This window comes from Meleagris gallopavo, chromosome 17 (genome assembly GCF_000146605.3).
Source record: "Meleagris gallopavo isolate NT-WF06-2002-E0010 breed Aviagen turkey brand Nicholas breeding stock chromosome 17, Turkey_5.1, whole genome shotgun sequence".
In the NCBI taxonomy this organism is placed as follows: Eukaryota; Metazoa; Chordata; class Aves; order Galliformes; family Phasianidae; genus Meleagris; species Meleagris gallopavo.
The window spans coordinates 7,434,649-7,450,137 of NC_015027.2; the positions used below are offsets into that span (position 1 = coordinate 7,434,649).

The 15,489-nt window shown below is 38.1% G+C and overlaps 1 protein-coding gene and 1 long non-coding RNA gene across 3 annotated transcripts; one reads left to right on the top strand and one right to left on the bottom strand.

The window, feature by feature from the left end:
• Positions 1 to 992: 992 nt before the first annotated feature.
• On the bottom strand, positions 993 to 15,489 carry RAB36 (RAB36, member RAS oncogene family). Of its 2 annotated transcripts, none has more exons than XM_031555989.1 (12): positions 15,065 to 15,489; positions 14,322 to 14,468; positions 13,537 to 13,625; positions 12,315 to 12,403; positions 10,749 to 10,814; positions 10,063 to 10,164; positions 8,331 to 8,395; positions 7,902 to 7,953; positions 6,721 to 6,802; positions 6,009 to 6,099; positions 5,336 to 5,455; positions 993 to 5,122 (listed from the first exon to the last, which is right to left on the bottom strand). In XM_031555989.1, the coding sequence occupies exons 3-12, from the start codon at positions 13,603 to 13,605 to the stop codon at positions 5,058 to 5,060; spliced, it is 801 nt and encodes a 266-aa protein (XP_031411849.1). In that variant the 5' UTR covers positions 13,606 to 13,625; positions 14,322 to 14,468; positions 15,065 to 15,489; the 3' UTR covers positions 993 to 5,057. The 2 variants fall into 2 exon arrangements, with proteins under 2 accessions (XP_031411849.1, XP_010718593.1); XM_010720291.2 differs by having other exon boundaries at positions 14,261 to 14,468.
• LOC109370347 lies at positions 6,809 to 10,055 on the top strand. The gene is made up of 3 exons (XR_002120407.1): positions 6,809 to 7,368; positions 8,037 to 8,126; positions 8,739 to 10,055. It is a non-coding gene; the product is annotated as an uncharacterized LOC109370347 (long non-coding RNA).

Sequence of the window (15,489 nt, forward strand, 5' to 3'; positions counted from 1 at the left end):
GCACGCTGGGAGGCGGCCGCCGGGGAGACAAAGGCGCGGATTTGCAGGCCGTGTACACGCCCGTCCGCTCGCGCTTGCGGCCACGGACCGCTCACCAACCGAGCCGGGTGGCAGCAGACCTCGGCTCGGACGAGGCACGTCCCTGTGAGCGCGGACCGCCCCTGCATCCACGCCCGCTCGTCCCGTGGATAAACAGCAGCGCCCTGCCCTGTGCTCGGAGCGGCGCTTCCCTCGGGCACGGATGCAGCTCACCTTCAAAGGTCACGTTTGCCCCCACAGCTGCAAAGGCTGTTTATTAGTAGGCACTTCGTTCACTCAAGCCTTTCTTCACGATCAGGTACACCGATAAATGACAGGCTGGTACTCAAAATCGCTATGATACTGGTAACCAAACCTGCTTTGTTCCATCATCACTCTCACTTTTGCCCTATATATTGTGCTAGCCAAAACAATTTAGAGCACCACTCTCCAGCTCTGGGTGAAGGGTGGTGAGCTGTGACCAGAAGTTTGGCTGCTTACTATCCCGCTTCTCAAACCATGGCACATAGCCTTGCTTAAGCCCTTTTCACATGCTAATTCAGCCTCTGGAAAAGTGGAATTATATATATATATATTTATTACTGCATTTCCTTTCTGGATGATGAGAAAAGTGAAACATTGCACATCTCAGTATCCCTCATAAACCTGCTCCTTTTATGTCTGATGTGGGACAAACCACCCAAGTGATGTATATCTTTTCTCATATATTTTTTGAGAAAAGATGGTGGAATATAGCCCCAGCAACAACTGGTGTAACTCCTTAAGAGTGAGAAGCACACTGCCAGAGGAGCAGTTCTCTTACCTTCAAAATATGCAGTGCTTCACAACCCACTAAACTGTTTTCCTCTCCGTGTTCTGAGACAACACAAAGTATTTTCAGACATCACAAATGGCTAATCATGCATTCAGCTTCAAGTAGTGCATCTCCCTTGCTGTTTGTTTCCTGCCCTTAACCTCTTTTCCTGCACTTGTTTTCTCAGCTTTTAACGCATCAGCTGATCTATACAAAAAACAGATTATAATCAAAGTCATAATAAAATCTGTATACCAAGTCAATATCTATACAAGCCTTCCAAGAAATCTGTGTTTCACAGGAAGAAAACAACTGGCTTTTCACCATTGCTATTATTTGCCTTCATGCCTGTTTGACCACTGACATTCTGATATGCAATGCATTCCCAGTAAGGTTAAATTTAAAGATTGTGTTAGCATGGTTGTAATATTGGCACATATATTACACCATGGGGATGCGTCGTGAATCTGGACACTGCTTTTAATTCAGTACCATTGGTTTTGTTGTTATTTTTAAATTTATTTCGGGAGTGTTTTCTATTTGGGCTCATTTTTCTCACATCTGTGCCATCTCCAGATGCATCAAGATTTCCAATGGATCACAGGAGGCCTTTCTGTACGCACAATTCACTTGTGGCAAATACTATTAAGCAACTGCACCCTCTGTATTTCTTGAGGTGCAAGGTCAGAAATTCTGGTGATCGCTCAAGTGGGCTCTGAATCGATGCTGTTCCTTTATGCATTCATTTTAAGAGGTTACAAAATTTCATTAAGGCCATAGCGGCAGACACACATCTGTGATTTGTAGCAGTGAGTGCTGTGCTGAGGGAGCTGAACAACGGGCGTATCCAGCACGCACCCTCTGCTGCCTCGCCCGCAGAAGCAGAGCGAGCACCGACCTGACCACGGAGCTCCCTCTTGTGGGAAAGAACAGCTGATGCGCTTGGCATTTAGAGCGCTGGAGCTTCTCAGTTACGAAGTTTGGGTTGGTTTTGGGGATTTGTTTTTCTGTCTGTCTGTGTCTGTGTCTCCCAGCACGGAAGAATCAGGAGTCTTTGTAAGGAAAAAAAAAAAAACCGAAGCACATAAGCGGAGCTTTTTAAGGAGAAACAAACCCTGATTTCTGATAAATATGTGGCTGAAATTAAGAAACTATCTTTGTAGCGTAAGGTAGCACTCACTTTTGTGGTAGTTTGACATGACCAATAATCTCCTGAAGTCCTGTCCAGCATACATTATACTATGATAGCAGTCCTCTTTCTTAGGACTCAGAGAATGGCAGTGAGGTGAGTCTGACTTGGAGAGCAACAGGAATTATATGAATCATATGACCTACAAGAGTATGAAAGAAAACATCCTAAGGGTCACTTCATCACTCAAAGGGAGAAATAATATCACTAAGGATGAAAACAAAAGGTTTTTACAGTAAAAATGAGATTTACCTGCCTTTCTTGAATGGCTCTTGATTTGTTACCAGTTGTTTTTCCTCAGAGATATACATACTTATTTAAATAGAAACTCATTAACTGATTAACCTGTATTTATAAAAGGCAAGAACTAGCATAACACTGGTCTATCTTTGTGGAGATAATTACACCTGCTCTTTAACTCTGCTTCAGACTCATTATGAATTTCACATTCTCTGATTTCTTATCAGCAAATTCCACAAGGAAATGGTTCCGAAACTGGTGCCATCAACACTATGAAGGCTTCACCTGGTAAAAAAAATATTATGTTTTAGCTTGCCTGCATTCAGAGTTAACAGAATTGTTCTGACACTGCTTTCCACAATCTGAAGGCTTTCCAAAGCAAATTAAATTGCTGATAAAATGGATCAACAAGCATAGATGCAACATAAACAAGATAAAAACATTTAAGAATTTGCAATCTGATTTTTTTTTTTTCCCATCCAAGGTTAGGTTTCCTTTGTGCTTTCCTAAGCAATCCATCAATTGTAAGATCTAAGATTCATTTTTGATGATCAATTATTTATACTTTACAGGGGCAGCCTCACAGGGGCTTAAAAAAAGTCTCAAAGCATCCATCGTAGCTTGAATGGAATCAGACCATCTCCAGAGGATAGCTGCTGACTAACAGACTAATGCAGTTTTGCATAAAGTTTTTGGAACTACAGAAGATATAAACCACTAATGACCTCAAGCAATGTACTTAATCATTAGGAAAACTGTCCCAGTTGATTTTCAAAACAACACAACTGCATTGCTGAAGAGATAATGTCTCTGATTTTGTATGAGAATTACAGTAAGCAACAAGAGTCTGTGATTTATTTTCTTTATTTATTTCATGAATTTTATATATATATATATATATATATGATTCATTTTGCACTGTAGGTACCAACCCTGTGTCTGCACTGAAATCTAGCACCTACCTAGCATAGACAGGAAGACATCCTGCAAAACCTGCCTTTTGACCTCCAGGACCATTATCAGTGCTCCTAGGAAAGAGACAGAACCAGTAACTGCTCAGTAACAGCCACGTGAAACTACAAGAATGCACCATGGGTATAGATAATACTTAGTTGAGGGACTGCTGCAGCAGCCACACTGAACTTGTCCACCCTACAAGTCAGTTACTGTCCTTCAAATGATAGTAACTGGTATTGTGTCCAAGTTTTCTTTTCTGACACACTTCAGGAGTGCTCAAACTGCATAACAAGACACCTGCTTATGTCCAAAAAAATGTAGATGCAAGCACAATTTGGTCAGAAATCCAGGCTCGAGCCTGTTCATCATGGGTAGCAAACAGCCTTGAAGCACACCTTTAGAATAATAACTACTATATGAATTATTTCCTCTTACAATAACATCTTTAACAAGGAAACAAACTGAGAATAAATGGATCATAACAACACACAAAATTCTGAGTTTCAAATCAGTTCATAGAAAATTTTCCACATGCAAACAAAAGATTTTAATACTATTTCTAAGAACTTCTACCAGTAATATGAGGTTAGCAGTACTCATGCACTCACAGCACAGTATGAAGCAATGGCTATGTGGCTCTAATGGGTTTGTAAAATTGCTTCTGAAAAGCATTACAGAAATGCAACATGTTTTATATGCATGCATTATACACAGCAGTAGAGTGAAATGTCTTTTTCTACTCTCATTCAAACTCAGTAAGCACAAATATTGTGGCTATGGTGCCCACTCAGTATCAGACATGGTACAAGTGGAGTGTATATTCATCATCTTGTGAAAGAGATGCAGGTCAGAATATTCCACAGTCAGACTCCTTCCATACCCACATATTCATCTTCTCTACCAAATGCTACATTGTTGTCCTCACCGACAGAATCAATTGCAAAAGAAAAAAAAAAAAATAAGATCCTAGATCTCTATTACATTATTTGTAATTGCTCTAGTTTACATCATAAGCCACAGAAAAATTAAAAGGCTGTAAGCTATCTTTCGACTCACTTTTTCATAGAAAACAATTTTTGATGAAATAAATGGTTGAGAATCTAGAATATTTTTAGCTTAGAATTATAGAACTGTTTGAATTGGACTAGGTGACATTTAAAGTTCCCTTTCAATGTCCCTGAAATGAACAGCGACATCATAAGCCAGATCGTGTTGCTCAGAGCCTTGAATGTCTGCAGGGACAGGGCACCACCACTTCACTGGGCAACCTGTGACAGTACCTCACTGCCCTCACTGCAGAAAACTTTTTCCTTATATCCAATCTAAATCTCCCTTCTTTTAATTTGAAACCATTTCCCCGTGGCCCCGGACCTGTTAAAGAATCTGTACCCTTCTTTCCCATACTCCTCCCTTTAGATTCTGACAGGCTGCTCTCAGTACCCTTTTCTCTGAACTGCCAATGGAATTCTGCTCCCATGAGAATGCAACTTCAGTAATCAAGATTTCTAGAGAATTATCAAAACCCAACATTATAAAGTGACATAACTTTTGACTACAAGTTTTTCCGGCAGACAGATGAGCACACAGTGCTGGCAATGTCTTCTTGCACTGAGACAAGGAGGTCGTATTTCTACTACACAGAAAAAAGTTTATACAATACCATCCAGCACAAGTAAGCCTTCAACAGCAAGAGAGCCCTCAGAAAGATAGTTTGAATAATATTTTTTCCCCTCATTTCTAAAAATACAATTTTTTACTTCTGATTTTAGAGCTTTTGTTGTTGCAGGTGTTGTCTGCTGGACTACAGAGAGGTTAGGCATTTGCAGAAAGAGTTGAAAATCAGCAGCAACTCGAGCTTTCTTGAGCATTGCCTCCTGAGATTTCCACCAGGTTCTGTTCCAGTCCTGTAGAAGCCAAAAAGTTATAAACTCAGTTCATAAGAAATAATATCACCCAGTATTAAAGGTAACAAGAGCTGAATGAAGCCCCAGTCACTCAGATAGACACCGAAGTTAATATGCTTGCAGTTTTGTGAGACAGGCTTCAGTGCTCAAAAAACCTCCCCAGTCCTTGAGATCATAAAAATGCAAAATACAGACATGCAAAACTTAACATACTGATGAGGTTTCCTGTCCCAATTTGAGCCATGTGCCCCGTGGTTTTCTGCAGCTCCCTCATCATGGACTGTTCAAAGGCCAAGGCAGCAACACGGGAAAAGAACTCTTTGACATTTTCCCCTAGGAAACAGAACAAAAAGGATGCGTTTTTGCAACTGCACAGTGCCTGATCAGATATGAACAAGCACACCTGTGAACAGACCACTACTTAATACTGGGAAGGATCAGGCATCTCCACCAATCTGTCTTCTTTTCCGATCACTGCAGGGAGAAATTCTCTTTTTTCCCCACTCTAGAATAATGTGCCCTTTGTTTGTTTGTTTTTTGTTTGTTTTAAACTCAGCAACAAGGAGGTTTCGGTTTGTGGCACAATATTTTCATTCCTAATCAAGTAGAAGTGCATACATGTCTTTAAGTAATTATCCATGAATTAAACATGCTTAGACACTGCAGTAGCTTAAGCACACCTTTCTGTATACACAACAATGAAAGCACATGTGCAGATGCTTAACTGAAAATCAACCATTAATAAATATGAAGTCTTGAAAGCAGTAAAATGCAACAAGATCTTAAAAAATATACTGAAATAAAGGTATAAGGAACTTCAGCATCCTCCCATTTTAACATTAGCCTCTTTGGTTACATTATTTTTATATCCTTTGCAGTAACTTACCTGTTTTGGCTGAAACTGACCAGTATTCTGCCTGCATGTCATTGGCAAAGCGGATAGCATCTAGCTCTGTCCTTTCACAAACAGCATCCGACTAAGTAAAAACCAAGGAATACCTTTAACATAAGAAGTATGCTGGTAATAACACAGAAGTAGTGCTAGCACCTATAGTGGGATGCTTCCTGTTTCTCACTGTAGCATTTCTGTCCTTCCCCGAGAACTTGTGCAAACAGACACTATTGCTGAAGCATTCAGATGCTTGGAAAAGAAATTACTTAACATTGTTTTTAAATTGGAAGTCTCCATCTACCTTCTGTTACATTGAAGCAAAATAACTAACAAGAGCAACAATTGTATCTAGTTATGCAGCACGGTACAGAGCAATAAATAAAATAGCAGTCATCGGTGGTCAAATTCTTGTTACAATCAATTACCTTTAGCAGAAAGTCACAGGACTGAGTAATCATAATGATTATTTTTTTTGTTGTTGTTTAATCCTTCTTACTTCTGTCTCAGATCCTTTTTTTCTACTCAATCTATTCTTAGTATGCTCAAATACAAGGTTCTCTCCCCACCTTCTGCTTTTTTTTTTAATTTCTCTTATCTCCTCTTTAAGACTTCTTCCCCCTTTAATACATTTTTCTTTCTTGCACTTCATTTTCCCATTCATTTGCTATCTGTGATCAGTCATATCAATATCTTGCCATTTGCTCACCACCAAATCTTTTTTTGTTCCAACCAGAAAGATGAAGATGGAATTTGGCTCATTTTCCCTCAAAGCATCTTCCAGCCACTGTCTGAAAAGCAGAAGAGAGATGAGCAAATCAGTGAGAGGCAGTATGGAATAACTGAAACAGAGACACATAACCGGGTCACAAGAAAAGCCGGAGAATGAGCTGATGCAAGAGTGTCAAAGGCCTTTTTGTTGTTGGTGGTGGTGGTTTTTTGTTTGTTTGTTGGTTTTTGAGACAGAAAGGGAACAGGAGCTATTCCAACTCCACTGAATGCATGCCTTCCACTCCTGAGAAGTGGAAACATGCTCGCAGTAGAGTGTAAATTTTACAATAATATTAATACTCAGGGACGAGTATAATAATACTCAGTATAATGGAAAAGGCAAAAATTTTACAGTGATAATGAAAAAAAAAAGCAGAAGAAAAAAATATAAACAACATAGCAGATTAGGCAACAAAGGGAGAAAAGAAGAGTGTAATAACTTCTTCAGTAAAATTATAAAGCATTTCCCCAGGTTGCATGACTCGTCTCATAGGCTTGTATATTTTTGTTACTCTGGCAACCAAGTTTCTCTAGAATCATCCAACACCAGTCAAGGAGGGAAGAGCGTGTGGGGGGCAGAAATCAGGTTCAAATGTTTCAGTTATTTTCAGTCAAGCAGATACACTAATATATATATTAAAATAGAAAATATTTATATAAATACTATATATATAAAAATATATTTATACATATATAAAATTTTACGAAGTCTTTCGTGGATGCATTAAATGCCACAGCAGTAGTCTGAGGAAAGACCCCAGTACACATTTGATAAAGACAAAGTACAAGCTGTAGAAAAACACGTATCTGCTTTATTGTCGTAGCAGTATGTTAGAACATGTAAGCTCTCAGTCTGGTGACAGCAGTGTGGATCACAGATTCACAGTGTTTTGCTGCCTGCGCTTAAAGTGAAGCAAGTTTACTCACATCAGCTGGTGTGCTGCTATAAACAAACCATTTTAAGTACTTGAACTAATACATTTTGAATTAAAAATGCAAGGTCTATGTAGGTATATAACACTCTCAGGATCCAGTAAGTTCTCAACAACTGCAGACTATGCAGTGCAATTAAACCTTCTGTGAAAGCTGTAAAGGCTAAGCCAAAATACAGAAACTTACTTGGTGTGATCCAAAGTCTGGATATTAGCTAGATCAAACACAGTTATTATAACTGTAATGAAAGGACAGAAAAAAAGTAATTAAGTTTAAAAGCATATCAGAAGTCTCTCCAGTTAAACTAATCTTGTTAAACAGAAATAACACATATACAGTACAACAGTGGATTTAACACGGAGGACTCAGGAGACACTGTTAGGTTGATTCCCCATCCTTCCTGAGACACAGGTACCAATTTTTAATTACTTCATCATCACAACATTCAGAGCTTGCAACAAATGTGTTCGTGAGATTTTCAGTCTCTCCCTCTTCCCAGTAATGGTGATCCCATTCCATCGCATGTGGATTTCCACATGTGTCTTTCCAAGGAGCATATATAGGTGTATATACAATCTCCTGTTACAGGCAGTATCAAATTAATATTGATCTCACCCTCTGCTCCTCGGTAATAAGCAGATGCAATGCACTTGAACTTTTCCTGACCTGCTGTGTCCCATCTGTGCAAATGGGGGAAAAAAGAAACTTCAGGTTGATGAAATCAAGCGTAACCTGAGCAAACATACTAATGAAGCAACAGACTGGTACAAGTTGGTAACACTTGTGGTATCACACTCTTCTCCATCTGGAACATGTTATTCATTAACTTCTGATAGAAATACAGTAAAGCACTATTATTTAATTAAGCCATTCCAGTTCTGGTTTTATCCAGAGTGATTTTTTTTAACTGGTCATTTTGGAGACTGTTTCTTGAGACACAATTCAAACATTTGTATTCTGTACTGTAATACTCTTTTCTTAAAACATCTCAACTTCATCTATATCATATTTATATCTTTCCAGGTAATCTAATTTTGAAAATGCATTTTCTGCACTTATACTAGATAAATCATACATCTGCTCATGCTGAAGTCTTGCAACTGATACTTCGATACCAGTGCATTCATGACTCCATTAAAGAATAAATAAGTAAGTAAATAAATAAAATTGAAAAAGGAAAGAAAGAACTGCTTATTCATGAAGATGATAGACAGTTCTCCCACCTACAGCCAGTACTACAGAGGTCTGAGACTTTGTTACAGCACAGCACTGCCAGTCCTTGTAGATGTAGCTTGTACAGAAATCTCAGCAAGAGGGGGCACCAGTGCTTATCATATGGAAATGTTCTACATCACCACCAAGGAATCTGAAGACAACAGAACCTGAAGTTTAGCAGCCCATGAACCTTATTGTTTCAACTGACAACATACTGACATATCAGTGCAGACTTTAAAGGCATTCAAATTCCAGAAAGGCAGTGCTGAATAGAATTTTCAACAATAAAATGGCACCAAAATGGATAGGAAATAATTTGTGTGTTTTTCAGTAAATCTCACTAGCCATCTGTTTACATCTCTAGGCACTGATATTTCAGAGAAAATGTGTTCTTAAGCAAAAAGTTTTTTAAGATTCATGCACTAAAATGCTTCATCCAATGAATCGTATCTCTGCTCTAATCACGCTATAGCATAGATAATTAAATACTGCACTTTATAGAACAATACAGTTAGCCAGGTAAAATAGCAAAGGACATTCTTCAGTGGAACCAAAGCAGGTGTGAGAGGGCCAGGATTCCCACTAAGCTGATAAACATAGCTAAAATTCGGAAAGACCACTTAGATCTTTTTGTGATTTAGAGAATGACATTTATTTTGCAATTAGGAGATGCTGAAATAATCGGAGTCCATAAAATTGATTTCAATTACTGCAGGAATCCCCTGACCCCCTTCAGTGAGGTCAAGGGCTCTTAAAGCCTACTAGCCCCAAATGGCACAGTAACACAACACTAGCACCCAACAAAATGGGTTGCAAAAGCTTCTGCTTCTCTTCCAAGAAGCTTGAGTAAAAAAGAACTGCAAATAGTGCAAGACTTCCAAAATGAATTTTCATTGACAAAATTCTAACGTTTCCAGGAATGTGAGATCCAAGAGGAAATTAGAGATTCTACTTATTCATTTATTTCATTAAAACTGCAAGTCCATGTGCAGAACCTGTTTTTCAGATCATATTATGCTATGGGCTTTTTATTTTATTTTATTTTTAAATCTTCGTACTACCAGAGCCTGTAGCAACTTAAACCCTTCTGAGGTCATACTGTATGTGGAATTTAAGCCACGTTTCAACTTACATCTGGAGATTATATGGTATTCCAACTATTTCAAAACGTTCAATTTCAAAATCCACCCCGATGGTCGCCTTGTAATCTCGTTCAAAATGATCTTTACAGAACCTGCAATGAAGGAGGGGGCAAGGATGAAATTTTAGTAACTCATGGCTACAAATAGCTGCAAAGTAACACTATCTAAGATAAATTATACAGAAAAGAACTAACTAATAGTGGAGCGGTTATATTATGCAGAAGCATATATAAAAACATCGAGACATTAAAAAAAAAATAGGGAATAACAAACTGGAAAGTACATACATCCAGCAAGTTCTCAGGATGAAATAAGAATCAAAACAATTTCTTTGTGCTGTGTAGGAGAGGCAGCATCAAATTTTTAGTTACAAAATAATATATTTTGGGTCAAAAATACAAAAGGAACATGTGATTATTAGTGAGATTAATAGGCAACAAGTTTACTTTGGAACATAGAAATAATTCAAAGTGCAAACAGACAGAATGCAATCACAAGCTACAGAAATTCAGAGATCTGTTCACTGAATTTGCAAGGTCTGGCAAATACTGCACAATGTCATATTTGATTGAATATATATTTTCAGTTCAGATTCCTGAAAGCTTTACTGCAATAAGTGATACACTTTCAGCTTGGAAAAGGGCAGAATCAATCCACCTGCTGAAATACACCATACCTGTGGATGAGGCTCGTTTTCCCAACATAGACGTCTCCTACCACAACCACTTTGGATATTTTCAGCCTGTTAGGAATATTCAAAAACATTTAATGCTTTTAGTAGTAATTTCAATATTGTCATTGCAGCAATTCTGATGCAGATCCTTAAATTGCAAGTGATTAATGCATCTGCAACTCCAGTTTACCTGAATGCCACAGTGCTGCAGAAGGATCGGAGTCTTAAATAGTAAGAAAGAAAAAGGTCAAAAACTCTGGAGCAGAATTTGCCTATTTCTTACTTTGCATATAATTTATATGGGGCAGAAAGACCTTATTAGAAATGCTGTCGAGGAAAGATTATACACTTGACAGTTTGCACTTAAGACCATATAGCATCTACATTCATAGAGCTCTTCAAAAGTACAACTTTATACTTTTCCGTCACTAAAATTAATTACAAGTTTTTCATTGACTTAAATAGTATAGAATCAAATCTTAAGTGCACAAACATGAAATTGCTGATAATAAAATAACCTGTTGCAGAATCTGTCTCTGGGAAAAAATAATGGTCAGAGCCAATACATTTTCTGACTACCTGAAATAACATTAATCTGAAGCTTGCCTCATGCAAATAATCCTCTTTGCTCTGGGTTCTCCCACAGAATACAGCAGATGGGCTGGAGGTGACTCACCTGCACTCTTAAAATTGAAATGTAGCATATCTGTTAGGAGATACAGGTGGATAAATGAGTGTACAGTATTTGCTGACTGAAACTTGGATTGACATCTCCCCTGCACATGCTCCAAAAATGGCTTAGAAGGTTTAATATTGTTTTGTATCAAAGAATGGCTTTTTAAACAAAAGATTCAATCTTGTACTGAATGCGGTATCTGGTTATATCTGGTTTAACTCACTACAAATTAAATCTACTACATGTGCGTGTTCTGGGAGAGAGATGACAAGAGAAAAAAAATTTAAAGAACATTAGAATTCAAGACTTATTTTTCATTAGATTTCTTAGTCCAGAATTTTGCTCCAGTTTTAAGGAAACATTTAAGACAACTTCTCAGCATGGATACTTTTAAAATATTAAAGCTAGATTCTTATGTGCTACAAGCAACTTAAAACTGCTGTGTTTATATCTGCTCCAAAGCCTTTATCTAGTTCTTACTTGGTACACTCAGTATGCAGTCCTTTCGTACTCTCTACTGGTGCCAGTACATCTGTTCTTGTCCCTGCAAATGCTCTAGGACTTGCTTTTCATGCTGACTTGCATGATCAAAATTCAACACGAATTTCAAACAGTTGGTTAATCCTTTAAACTAAGCTATCTGTTGCTAAACAACAACTTTATTTCTTCAACTTCACTTAAGCCAGGAAGAAAAAGATCTTTAAAACTTATTTGAAGAAGCAGTATTTCATTCATTTACTGTGAAATGGTATAGAATAACCATGGAGACAGGTTAAGCTGATTTCAGTCACACTGGAATGCTCAACATGTGGAATCAGGAAAAGCTTACGGAGGAATCAGGCTATAAAGAGGTTAAAACACTTGTCTCATTGCTTGGCTTATTAGAAACTTGCCCAGCTGTTCCGGTGCTCTGCTGACAGGCAGTCCTGAGCTGTGCATGGAAGTGGTCTTTGAACTGCAGACAGGCCTCAGGAGTGTACCACTGGAGACACAAGAGAACAGCTACTGAGATAAAGTCTGTAATGTCTACTTATCAGCAAGCCAAATCAGCAAGGTGAGATAGAAAAGGAGATTACTTCAAAAAGCTTGTCGAGCACAGGGATACTCCAGCTCATGAAAAGGGACAGTTTGGGTTAGAAGGCAGTAAGGCTGATGCACAGGTATGTTTGTAAAATTCCTTTAAACAGCTCCAAGTATCAGAGCCCTAATGAACTTCCACAGTAAATATATTTGTCAATCAGTTTGTACAACATTAATTATCTTAAATAATTCCAATAATCTAAGACATTCAAGAAGAACACAAGTGGGAACACGTCACTAGAAAATCATTCAGACTACAAAGTCTTTTAGATCTCTTCCTTGTGAGAAGCACTGATTCTATTACTAATTTTCCATTAAGCTTAGCAGGCTACAAACAAGGAAAGCATGTTTTGCCTCATATTTACTTAAAATAACAGTGACAGTTTTCATAAAACTAAAAGCAAAATAGGAGGTTGAGATTGAGAATGAAAGAAGTGCAAAATCCTCTTAAAAGAGTGTTTTGAACAAAATTAAAAACAGAATGGCAATTCTTTGTCCTTACCTGCCCCTAACCATTCCATTCTACTTCAAGGATAAAACTCTTTGGGGGTAAGAATGATCTTCTCTATCTGTTTGCCTACAGTGCCTTCTATGTTTGATCTACAGTATGACTAAGTTTCCTACTCACACAGAAGATTAAAATTGCTTCAAATTCTTCAAATGAAAAATCTGCATAGACCTAATTAGTCTTTCTGAATATTAAATAACAGCTATGGTTCTCATTTCCTCTCAGTGTCGGAACTCTGTAAGTGTGGTAATTATTAATGTTTGGCTAAAAGAACAGATATTGTAAGATAACACTTCTGTTGCAAGAGTCACTTTCTGTAAAGGTTAGAGGAAGAAACCTGGTTTATTATTAAGTGCACCAGCACCGAATGGGAAAACAAGGTCACATTCATCTCTGAAATAAATACTTAAACAATTTGCAGTTTTAGCAGAAGACATCAAATATACATCAAACCAAAATTCTATTAGCACAAGGGAAACACATGGCAGGTGAAACATCCTCTGAGCAAAGGGATAAAGAACTCTTACCTTAGGAAACTGGGAGATTATTCTGTCCCTGCTCACTGGGGGAACCATATGCTTTGGGTTAGACTTCATCCTCCAAACTCAGGTCAGTTCTGCCAAATAGAAAACATGCAAAGTGAGACAAAATATTGAGGAATTGTCTCAACGCAGGAAAAACATTAAAAACAAAAAATGAACAGTCTTCTTGGACTTGTCTCCTCCTAGTACAACTGTCAGCTTTTTGACCTCATGTTAAAGAAAACATGTTTCTCATGAAAAAGGATGATTTCTGTCTGCACAAATGGAGAAAGAAATAGTGGCTTTTTCTAAGTAGAAAGGCACTGACTAATTCTGGAGGATGACACAGAACTGTTCACTTAATTCAACACAACTGCTATAGTTTAGTCCTCAAATGACTTCGTAGTGCTTAATTTAAAAAGCCCATACCTCACCATTTTAAATGCTACTGCATAAAGCATGCTTATTAATGTTAGGGGTATCAGATTTCATTAGGTCAGAAGGGGAAAGGAGAAACAACAAAGTTGCCGTATTTCTTGGCACATCAAACTTTCACCCAACATCAACTCATAAAGAACAAAATCAGTAGTTAGTTTGACACGGAAGAATAGTGTTCACACGAAAATTACAAGCAAATCAAGATATCTCAGTTGAGAGGCAATGATTTGGTTATGAAAAGAAGCCTTGTAGGTATTGAGAGGCAACTCTTCGTGAGGCACCAGTTTCTTACCGGCATTCAGAAGAATCTAACGAGAACAATCCTCATGCAGCAAACGCAAGGAAGGACTCACCGTGCAGTGCAGATGCGGCAGGATCCCAGCCACACGAGCAGCCTGCAGCCGCGTGCCCATGGTAACAGGCTTGCAACAGTTCCCTTCCTCTCCTCCTCTCACGGTCTGAGAAGGCGGGGTTGGAATGGAGTAACCATACGCAGGGCTCTGGTTTTAGAAGAACAAACCTGTTATAGTGGCCATTCAGATTCCTTTAATATTATGCATATTAGCAACTATAAAGAAACTCCAGAGGTTTTGTTTTGCTCCCTTCCTCCCCCAGAATTTCAGCTTTCTTTCATTTCAGCCTTAGAGTCAGGATGTGCATGCAACTATGAGCCATTTTGAATCACATAAACGTCTCTAGTAATTACCAATCTTGGTTGATAGCATATCAAACAATAAAGATAATAAAGAATAAGAAATCCCATTGCTATTCTGTATTGCCTAAGTATTGTTAATGAACTTAGTAGTTTAGGATGCTAAAAGGTTTTGCTGTTCATTTCACTTGGATATAAACTTCCAAATTTCAGGAAAAAAACAAAAGCTTTCACATTCAAATAATTGTATTTCCATAATGCTGGAACAGGCTTGGACTTCTTAACATCCAGGAGACAAACTTCTCCCACTTAAAAAAAATTAAAGGATAAGTAAATAAGAAAAAAAGAAAGTGTGTAGTATATAACAAAAACCCTACAGTTGTTTCACAACCATAAACAAAGAATAAAGGTCAACAGAACTACCAGACCACTACTTAGAATTACCATTTTATTCTCTTTTCTGAGGAATTACTTCTGTGAGGGATCACTTCAGGCACTCATGTGATTTGATCCACACTGAAAGCAAACAAACAAACAAAAAGCAATCCAAATTTACAGCTGATGTGTTATTCAGGACCAAAGATTACAGCGTTTATTTTTAACCATATACACAGTTCTATCAATCATACTCCTTCTGATTGCTTCAAACCAGACAGACCTGGATCTGCTTTGTGGTGTGCTCCAAAATAACAGTTCTGAAAACAAAAAAAAACAAAAAAAAAGAAACCCTCCTTGTTGGTAGGTGCACCACACACACTGGATTTGCTCCATTTTCTCCTAGTTCCGGCTCAGCACATCCTCAGCGTGTACCAATCTGTCCTGAGTGCACAGGATGATTCACTGCTTGTCTCCTGGAGCTCTTTCACAAA